The 10,779-nt window shown below is 48.9% G+C and overlaps 1 protein-coding gene across 1 annotated transcript in view; it reads right to left on the bottom strand.

Moving 5' to 3' along the window:
• Nucleotides 1-9,514, bottom strand: part of MFGE8 (milk fat globule-EGF factor 8 protein) — a 37,080-nt gene extending 27,566 nt beyond the window's left edge. Inside the window, exon 1 of the mRNA XM_006756285.2 lies at nucleotides 9,390-9,514. Coding sequence (XP_006756348.1) covers nucleotides 9,390-9,514 — 125 coding nt within the window. The remainder of the gene's footprint in view (nucleotides 1-9,389) is intronic.
• Nucleotides 9,515-10,779: the final 1,265 nt, after the last annotated feature.

Below are 10,779 nucleotides of genomic sequence, written 5' to 3'. Positions count from 1 at the left end.
CTCTCTGTAAAAAATTCATAAAATATATTAAAATATACATACATATATATTTATATTTGGAAAAATATATATATTTGGGAAAAAAAAGATCGACCTTTATGAGGGAAAATACTGGTCTAGGAGGTGACTACCTGCATGACTCGCTTTTAGTTAGAAAGTTTTAATTTCAGCCCTAGCCGGTTTGGCTCAGTGGATAGAGCGTCGGCCTGTGGACTTAAGGGTCCCTGGTTTGATTCTGGTCAAGGGCACATGCCCAAGTTGCTGGCTCGATCCCCAGTAGGGTGCATGCAGGAGGCAGCCAATCAATGATTCTCTCTCATCAATGAAGTTTCTATCTCCCTCTCCCTTCCTCTCTGAAATCAATAAAAATATATTTTAAAATAAGATAGACAGTTTTAACTTCAGACCATCCTATGTGGTTACTTTGAGTCTCTGTGTTTGTAAGGCCCACCATGCAGGCCTCCCTCCCCTGAGCTTGTCAGGTGTAGCCCTGCCCTTTGACCTTAAGTATTCCAGGCACCTTCTAAGAGCCAGCAGGTGCAAACACAGAGCTTGTCAGCTTGGGAGCGCCTACTGGCCAAGAGGAAATATTAGGATTTTAAAGACCATGGAGTTCTTTTATATATATATATATGTTTTATTGATTTTTTTACAGAGAGGAAGAGAGAGGGACAGAGAGTTAGAAACACCGATGAGAGAGAAACATCAATCAGCTGCCTCCTGCACACTCCCTACTGGGGATGTGCCAGCAACCAAGGTACATGCCCTTAACCGGAATCGAACCTGGGACCCTTCAGTCCGCAGGCCAACGCTCTATCCACTGGGCCAAACCGGTTATGGCCAGACCATGGAGTTCTGAGGCCTCCAAACTGGGACTCAACCTGGCTCTCTCATGTTTGCAGTTGGGCATCCGGGACCCACATACTATCTGGGGGCCAGTGCAAAATGAAAACGCCAGTCCTTCTGCTTGAAAATTATTAAGAATTTTAGCCTGGCCTGTGTGGCTCAATGGTTGGGCATCCACTTATGAACCAGGAGGTCACAGTTTGATTCCCAGTCAGGGCACATGCCCGGGTTACAGGCTCAATCCCCAGAGGCAGCCAATCAATGATTCTCTCTCATCATTGATGTTTCTCTCCCTGACTCTCTGAAATCAATAAAAATATATAATTTATTTTTTTAAAGGGGCTCAGGCCTTTCAAATTCATCAAGGGGAAAGTCAGCAGGGCAGCTGGCCTGTCTCATCACCTCTCTGAGAGCATGACTTTGCTACGTTATTATGCTGGAAGGCCTCTGTCCTCCTCGGATGGGAAAGGAAATAAAATGGGAAGGTATACAAAAATATATGGCTCAGAGGTTGAGTGTTGACCCAGAAACCCAGAGGTCGCCGGTTCAATTCCCGGTCAGGGCACATGCCTTGATTGCAGGCTCCATCCCCAGTAAGGGTGCATGCAGGAGGCAGCCGATCGCTGATGTTCCTCTCTCATCGATGTTTCTATCTTTCCCTCTCTCTGTAAAAATCAATAAAAACATATTTTTTTAAAAAACACAGCCCTAACTGGTTTGGCTCAGTGGATAGAGTGTCGGCCTGCGGACTGAAGGGTCCCGGGTTCGATTCCGGTCAAGGGCATGTAACTGGCTCTCAGAGACAGTGCAAACGCCTGGAATTGGATGCCTCACACTCCATGCATCTCTGCATGTGCCTTCCTGCGGCAACACTCATGCTTTCCAATGCGGGCACCTCAGTCTGAAAACCCATGTCCTCCCTGAAGTAGCTGTGCTAGGGGGAGGAAATGAAACATGAGACACTTACTGACTGTGTTGAGGGGAGGGACTACGGCCTAGAAAAGGTTACCGATTGTATTAGGGTCAGGAGCCGTGGCAGAGAAATATTGCTAGATTGTCTTAGAAAAACAATATGGTTATAATATGCTCCAGCCAGGTGTGACTCCGTTTACCTCCCCTTGGTACTTAAGAACTTTCTGTGAACTTCTAAGGAACAGCTAATGAAATGCTTTGTATTTTTTTCTGACATGGTTTTGCTATAAAGGATCATTCTGCACCCTTGGTCTCCGCCACATGCTCCGAAGCTCCCAGAGGGGGAGATAGGCACGATGGTCAGCTGGCCCGCTTAATAAAGGCTCTTAAATTTAAATTCTGAGTCGGTGGTCTATCTCGCTGAGCCAACCCATAACATAGCCAGTGGAGGCCCTCTTGTTGCCTAACTTCCCTGATGAATGTGGGCAGAGGGGGTCCCCCAAAGCCCTCTGCCTTAGAATGGCAGCCTCCTGCTTGTTTCCCCAGCACCTTCCAACTACTGCCCTGGACGCACCCCTCCAGTGCCAGGTTTAAGGGCTTACTTCTCCCAGTCATCACGAAGCCTCTTCTCACCCCACAGCACGCTCCTCTATTATTTTTTTAATTTAAATTCTTTATTGTTTAAAGCAGTGGTTCTCAACCTTCCTAATGCCGCCACCCTTTCATACAGTTCCTCATGTTGGGGTGACCCCCAGCCATAAAATTATTTTCATTGCTACTTCATCACTGTCATGTTGCTACTGTTATGAATCGTCATGTAAATATCTGATATGCAGGATGTATTTTCATTGTGACAAATTGAACATAATTAAAGCATAGTGATGAATCACAAAAAAATAAGTAATGATATATGTGTTTTCTGATGGTCTTAGGCGACCCCTGTGAAAGGGTCATTTGACCCCCAAAGGGGTTGCGACCCACAGGTTGAGAACCGCTGGTTTAAAGTATTACATATGTCTCCTTTTCCCCCATTGCCCTTTCCCTGGCCGCTCTCCCCCCTCCCCCGCCCCCCACTAGGCCCTCTCTTTCTGCTCGTCCAGCAAAATTTCTGCGATTGGAGACTTGGCTGTAGCCTTGCTCTCTCCCTGCTTCATTTGGACGCCCTCACCTTCAAGTCACCTTATTCTGTTGTGAACCCCGAGAAGACAGATTCATTTGACGTGAACCTCCAGGAGGAACTGACCCGCTGAAATGGACTCCTCCACGGCCAACGGAGGGCCCAAGTTTTAGAAATAATGAGAACCTGGACAGGGGCTTCTTACCCATTCTGTGGTGGAGCTCTGGCTTCCCGCGCGTTGTCTGCATGCTCGTGTCCCTTTAAGTCAACTCACATGGGAAGTTCCTCGCTCTGTCATTTTTTTTTTTCTTTTTATCCTCACCTGAGGATATTTTTCCATTGATTTTTAGAGAGAGGGAAAGACAGAGAGAAATATCGATGCGAGGGAAACACATCGATTGGTCGCCTCCTGCACGGCTGGGGAGGAGCCTGCAATGGCGTTATGTGCCCTTGACGGGATTCAAACCCGGGACCCTGCCGCCCGCAGGTCGAAGCTCTATCCACTGAGCAAAACCGGCTAGGACTTTGGTTCTGACTTTTGACCAATGGGCTTTGACCTGCCATGTCCAATCAGAGCTGCTCTACTACATCCTCATTTGCATCTAAAACGGACCAATCATAACTGCTCCGTCTGACCAATCAGATCGCGTCATGCTGACCAACCGAGACTGCGCAATGGCCCCCTTACGTGCCTACGTAAACCGGAACCTGGGTGGGACATTTGTCTACAAATGGCAGCCACCCCTTGCAGTGAGGGAGCTCACTTTCGGTTCCTACCACAGGCGCTGTTTTCTCGTTTTGCAAACTGTTCAGCGGAATAAGAAGGCCTCAGTCTTTTAATATTCTTTTGGGGAATTTTTGGTGCCGGTGCCCATGTCACAGTGGGAGGGCGAGGCGCGGAGAAACCTCCCGCTTGCTGACTGCTCGGGGCGCCTTGGCCTGGAGGCCAGGCCCTGAGAGTGAACCCAGTGAGTCCTGGTTCGGAACCCGGTCCTCCTGGGAAGGAATGTCGGCAGAGCTGTCAGCCGAGGGCAGCTCCCGGGCTCCGTCCCCGTGCTCCCCTCAGCCAGCGAGCTTAGCCCGGGAGAAGACATCCGGGGGAAGCACCGGAAGCGGAAGCTGCCGAGCTTAGCCTGGGAGAAGACAGGGCAAGCACCGGAAGCGGGAGCCACTGAGCCTGGGAGAAGACACCCAGAGCAAGCACCGGAAGCGGAAGCTGCCGAGCTTAGCCCGGGAGAAGACACTCGGGGCAAGCACCGGAAGCGGGAGCCACCGAGCTTGGACTCAGAGTTGGCACCCCAGGGAAACACCGGAAGCGGAAGTAGAAACTGCCTGCAGCCTCCCGCCACCTTGCAGACAGAGGTTCTGAGACCAGGCCCTGGAGGAGAGCAGGTGACAGGTAGGCCGCATATGGCGCCCTCTATAGGGAAAAGCAAAAAATACACATTTAACCACAGGGGATGGGGGGTGTCAAATGTTTACCTCTCCCTTAAAGAATTTAAATTCGGGGTTTTGCCCATAATAAGACTTATCACCAGACCTCCCCCCCGGTTTTTTTTATTTAAATATTTTTATTGATTTTTTAGAGAGAGAGGAAGGAAGAGGGAGAGATAGAAACATCAATGATGAGAGAGAATCATTGACTGGCTGCCTCCTGCACGCCCCCTACTGAGAATGGACCCGAAACCTTTGCCTCCTGCACAAGCCCTGACCAGGGCCCAGGCCAGGGAGGAGCCTGCTACCAAAGTACATGCCCTTGAGAGAAATCGAACCCGGGACCCTTCAGTCTAGAGGCTGACTCTCTATCCACCGAGCCAACCCGGCTAGGGCTTAAATTTTTTTTATTGGTTTTAGAGAGAGAGAGAGAGAGAAACATTGATTTGCCTATCACTTATTTAAGCATTCATGGATTGATTCCTATTGGTGCCACTTGGATAATGGCACCAGGCAGCATTTGTGTAGTAACTGATGACACACATTCATGGCCAGTGATATATAAAAGAAAACGTTCTTTGCAGTAAAACAAAAACAAAAACCCGGCAACCTCAGCTTATCTTGGTGCCACTTGGATAATGGCACCAGGCAGCATTCGTGTAGTAACTGATGACAAACATTCATGGCCAGTGATATATAAAAGAAAATGTTCTTTGCAGTAAAAAAAAAAAAACCCCGGCAACCTCAGCTTATCTGGAGGAAGTTCTAACCAACTGAGCTACGCAGCCAGCATAAACATCTGCTGTTACTGAGCGGAGAGAGAAAGAGCTCCCCCCCCCCAGTAGCCCTAGGCGCTTTCCCGCATCCTTAGCTCCGCGTGTGGGATAGACCTCGATTCCCTTCTGTCTCTGAGCCTCTCTCAGGTACGTGGGTTTCCTATGTGCACGTCTGTGGTTAAAGGTGGTCGTTTTGTCTCGTTCATCTGCCTCCCGTCATTTTAATCATTAGACCAGCCGAGAGAACCTTGGAAGGTGCAGCAAAGTTTCTTCCTTCTCATACTACCAGCGACATTTCCTCATTCGCCCAGCTGGCCAGATCTCCCTGGCCCTACCCCCACGCCAAGCCCAGAGAGCCAGTTGGCATGGGACGCGGGCACCAAGAGTTCCTTCCCAGGTGGCAATTAGATCCAGACATGAGAGCAGATGCACATTGTCGGGGAGGCCAGGACCCAAGGCCTTGGCAGGCGCCACGGCAGCTGCCCATCGCCAGCCAGGCCATCAAAGGGAAGTGAGGCGTGGGAGCCGGGCCCTTTGGAGGGGCCACCGCAGGACCCGCCGGGGGGCTGCCACCAGGGCTTGGCAGGAAGAGAAAACTTTTCTGCTCTTACAGAGAGTCATGCCAATGGCAGGATGGCCGGGCAAGCCAACTTCTGCCAGTCTGCAGGGGGCGGAGAACAAAACCCTTTTTTCTCCAGGTCCTCGAACCCTCTGCCAGGCCCAGCCATTGGTTGGTCCTTTCCCAGCTCTCTTGGCACTGGGAGGTGTGGCGATGGGAGCTGCCCGGAGCCCATTGAGGAAAGGCCCTGAATTGGCGCATTCAGGAGGCCCAGGCCAGCGGATGCTCCCTCCTGGAGTCCAGGCCTCATGGGCTTTGCATTCTGAGAGACCTGCATTCACCCTCCAGGCTCCATAACCCCTGGGAACCTCGGGGTCCGCTTATTTAAAATAATGACTATACCCCTGGCTGGTGTGGCTCAGTGGATAGAGGGTCGGCCTGGGGACTGAGGGATCCCGGGTTCGATTCTGGTCAAGGGCACATGCCCGGGTTGCGGGCTCGATCCCCAATGGGGGGTGTGCAGGAAGCAGCTGATCAATGATTCTCATCCTTGACGTTTCTCCCTTTACCTTTCTCTCTGAAATCAATAAAATATATTAAAATAAATAAATAAATAATGACCACAGAGCCTGTTGTGAAGTTAAAAAGGCAAGGTGCAGAGTGCATGTATAGTGTGCCCAATATTTATACTCGTTTGCTCCTGTGTGCATAAAGTGTTTCTGGAACGATAAACAAAAAATGGGCTGTTTGGGTGGCCTCTGGGAAGGGGGAGGAGAAAAACTTTTTTTTATTTTTTCCATAGACTTTAAGAGAGAGGTGAAGGGAGGGAGTGGGAGAGAGAGAGAAACATCAATGTGAGAGAGACACATCAATTGGTTGCCTCCCAAAGCTGCCCCAACCGGAGCTGGGGAACCAAACCCACAGTCCTTTGGTATAAGGGCAGACGCTCTACCATTGAGCCACACTGGCCAGAGCAAGAGAAACTTTTTATTTTTTTTTATTTTATTTTTTTCAAAATATATTTTATTGATTTTTTACAGAGAGGAAGGGAGAGAGATAGAGAGTTGGAAACATCGATGAGAGAGAAACATCGACCAGCTGCCTCCTGCACACCCACCACTGGGGATGTGCCCGCAGCCCAGGTACATGCCCTTGACCGGAATCGAACCTGCGACCCTTCAGTCCGCAGGCCGACGCTCTATCCACTGAGCCAAACCAGTTTCGGCAAGAGAAACTTTTTAGAGTGTACCTTTTGGAGCTTTAAAATTTTGAAAATGTTGTTACTGTATATATTTTTTATTTTTTTTATTTTTTCCTTCTGCAGTATTTATTTATTTTTAAAAATTTTTTTTATTATTAGTTAAGGTATTACAAATGTGTCCTCATCCCCCGTTGTTACTGTATATTAAGAAATAGAATTTGAATTAGGCAAACAAAAGACAAGGGTAACAGTGAATACTTCACTGGATTGCTGTGAGTATAAACTCACCACCCCACCGAAACCGGTTTGGCTCAGTGGATAGAGCGTCGGCCTGTGGACTGAAAGGTCCTGGGTTCGATTTCGGTCAAGGGCATGTACCTGGGTTGCAGGCACATCCCCAGTGGAAGATGTTCAGGAGACAGCTGATCGATGTTTCTCTCTCATCCATGTTTCTGACTCTCTCTCTCTCTCCCTTCCTTTCTGTAAAAAATCAATAAAATATATTTTTTAAAAAAAGAAGAACTCACCACCCTATATCTTTAGGGTAAAATGTATCCAGTCTTAAGTGATGGTTCTGTGTAGCAGATTTTTTTGACATAAAGTCAGGCTGTGAGCCAGGGATTTGGCTGGGGTTAGAGGTTAAGATCTTAGAGATGCCATAAAGCAAGATTTCCGGTTCAGTTTTCTTTACAAGAACACTGGGTACTGAAGGAGTCTGAGGGTGTACCTTCTAGGTTCTGTTTACTACAAACTCAAACTCTAGGTCTTGGCAAACCAGTTCTCACCCACTGTCTTAGGGTTCCCATTTGCTGCTGTGTGACTTTGGGCAAGTTACTTAACCTCTCTGCTTCAATGTCCTCTATATAAAAGTGAGGAATAAAAATAATTCCTACAGCCCTAACCGGTTTGGCTCAGTGGATGGAGCGTCAGCCTGCGGACTGAAGGGTCCCGGGTTCGATTCTGATCAAGGGCATGTACCTTGGTTGTGGGCACATCCCCAGTAGGGGGTGTGCAGGAGGTGGCAGGTCGATGTTTTTCTCTCATCGATGTTTCTAACTCTATCCCTCTCCCTTTCTCTCTGCAAAAAATCAATAAAAATATATTTTAAAAAAATAAAAAATAGTAATTCCTACATCATTTAGTTGTGAGATTTAAAATATGTAAAGTGCTGCCCGGCTGGCATGGCTCAGTGGTTCAGTGTTGACCTATGAACCAGGAGGTCACGGTTCAACTCCCAGTCAGGGCACATGCCCTGGTTTCGAACTTGATCCCCAAACAAACTCAAACTCTAGGTCTTGGCAAACCAGTTCTTCTCACTCACTGTCTTAGGGTTCCCATTTGCTGCTGTGTGACTTTGAGCAAGTTACTTAACCTCTCTCTGCTCCAATGTCCTCTATATAAAAGTGAGGAGTAAAAATAATGCCTACATCATTTAGTTGTGAGATTTAAATGATTTCAAATATGTAAAGTGCTGCCCAACTGGCATGGCTCAGTGGTTCAGTGTTGACCTATGAACCAGGAGGTCACGGTTCAACTCCCAGTCAGGGCACATGCCCTGGTTTCGGACTTGATCCCCAATGGGGGTTGTGCAGGAGGCAGTCAATCAATGATTCTCTCTCATCATTAGCGTTTCTATATCTCTCTCTCCCTCTCCCCCTCCCTTCCTCTCTGAAATCAATAAAAATATATGTAAAACGAAACAAAAAACCTGAATCCATCCCTAAGAAGGGGGATAAAATAATAGTATTTGCCATGTGGAGTGTTTGTAAAGATTAAATAAGATAATGTATTTAATGGCTTAAGATAGTGCCTGACGCACAGAAAACCCTGACTAGTATATAGCAGCAACTTGTTTGGGAGATATGAAGAGTAGAGCGTGCTTTTCTCCTTTTATTCTTCTATATATAACCACTTCAGAAAATTCAGGTTACAAAACCCCCAATTTTTTTTTTAAGATTTTTATTGATATCACAGAGGAAGGGAGAGGGAGAGAGAGAAACATCAATAATAAGAGAGAAGCATTGATCGGCTGCCTCCTGCACGCCCCACACTGGGGATCAAGCCAGCCACCTGGGCCTGTGCCCTGACCGGGAATCGAACCATGACCTCCTGGTTCATAGGTCGACGCTCAACCACTGAGCCATGCCAGCCGGACACAAAACCCCAAATTTTGAAAGAGAAGATAAATCTGAGGAAGAAGATTCTAGTTTTAAAACAACTCACTGACTGGATTAGGGCTTTTATGTGTTTGGCTAATGGCTGAAAAGCAGAGATCAAGCAGAGAACATAGTCATTGACACCATAAGTGCCTTGAAACCATGAGGACAGTACCTGCAGGAATTAGAGCAGTGGTTCTCAACCTTCTGGCCCTTTCAATACAGTTCCTCATGCTGTGACCCCCAACCATAAAATTATTTCCGTGGCTACTTCATCACTGTCATGTTGCTACTGTGATGAGTCGCCATGTAAATATCTGATATGCAGGATGGTCTTAGGCGACCCCTGTGAAAGGGTCGTTCGACCGCCAAAGGGGTCGCGACCCACAGGTTGAGGACTGCTGAATTAGGGGCATAGCCATGCCTTCGGCATCCTGAGCTGTTGCTGAAGAGCTCCTTGCTCTCAGAGCCGAGGCCTTCACAGCGGCTTCCCACGTAGACCCCAGCTCTCATCGTCCCTTCCCTTCATCTTAACCCAGGCCAGCCCTGTCTTTTTAGAATTTCCAGATTTTCCAGCCTGATCCTCCCCTAAGAACAAAGCCACGCACAACTGGCCACAGCTGGAGGCAACACCTTCTGCCCCAGCCTCCTGGCCTGATGAGGAGCTGAGCTGGCTGTGGACAAGCGGAGGGCCTGGAGTCAGACGGCCTCTGGGCACACCAGGGCAGTACTTACCCTCGGCCCATGGGCAGTGTGGGATGGATATCCCCACTGCCCCGGAAGTCCCTTCCTGGACCTCTTCTCTGTCCCTCCCTGACTGTGGCCCCCGCCTCTAGTTTTCTCCTCTCCTTGCTCATGAATCCAGCCTCTTGCCAGCCTAAACCAGCGCCCAAGTGAAGAGCCCATCTCTCCTGTCCGGGGACATTTCACGCCCAGCTTTGTCCTCCCCTCCTGTGTGTGTGGTCCCCTCTGAACGTGCCTGCATGACCTTAGGCCACACCCACATGTTGTAGACTAAACAGACCCTCCAACAGTAAAGATACCAACCCCCAGTGACTCCGGGCGACACAGAGGCAGTGGCACTGACATCCTGGGCTTCTGTCCCAGCCTCCCTTGTTTGGCCTTGATCGTGTGACCTCAGAGAGTCACGCAAATTCTTTCCTCCGTGCCATAAAGTGATAGCCACATGGCCCATCTTGCTCGAGTGTGGTGCGGATGAAGTGAGTTGCTATGAGGGGAAAGTATCTTGTAAACAGAAAGGCATGTAAGAAAGAGAAATGATGATAATACGTTTGCGGAATTTCAAATACCAGCCTGATTTGGCACAATCTCCTTCTGTCCACTGCAGCGACCTCAAGCGCTGCCTGGACCCTTTCTTCCCCTGGCCTGAGGGAAGACACATCTGGATGTCCCGCTGCTCAGAGAGGTTTCCTACCCACCTGGTTGGACGGTGCCTGGGACCTCGTGAGCCTGTCGCTCTGACCTCCTTCTCCTGGGACACCACTCACCCCTCACCCCAGCTCCCTGCTGATGCCCAGGCCCAGGACGAGCCACCAGAAGCCAGCTCTCTAATTGGCCGAGTGAGGTAAGAAATCAGCTTCCCCCAACAAAGCTCTCAGACTCCCCGTCTCATTAAAACGCTTCTAAGAAAACAAAAGGGATTCTGTGGCTGAAAAAGTTTGGGAAATTCTGCTGACCCACAGCTAACCTTTTCCTCTCCCCGACCCCATCAAGGAAGGAGGCAGCCAACTGAGTTGGGACAGCGCAATAGGGTGTTT

This window comes from Myotis davidii, unplaced genomic scaffold, assembly GCF_000327345.1.
Source record: "Myotis davidii unplaced genomic scaffold, ASM32734v1 scaffold954, whole genome shotgun sequence".
NCBI classification, from domain to species: Eukaryota; Metazoa; Chordata; class Mammalia; order Chiroptera; family Vespertilionidae; genus Myotis; species Myotis davidii.
This window is presented reverse-complemented; position numbering and strand designations above follow the sequence as displayed.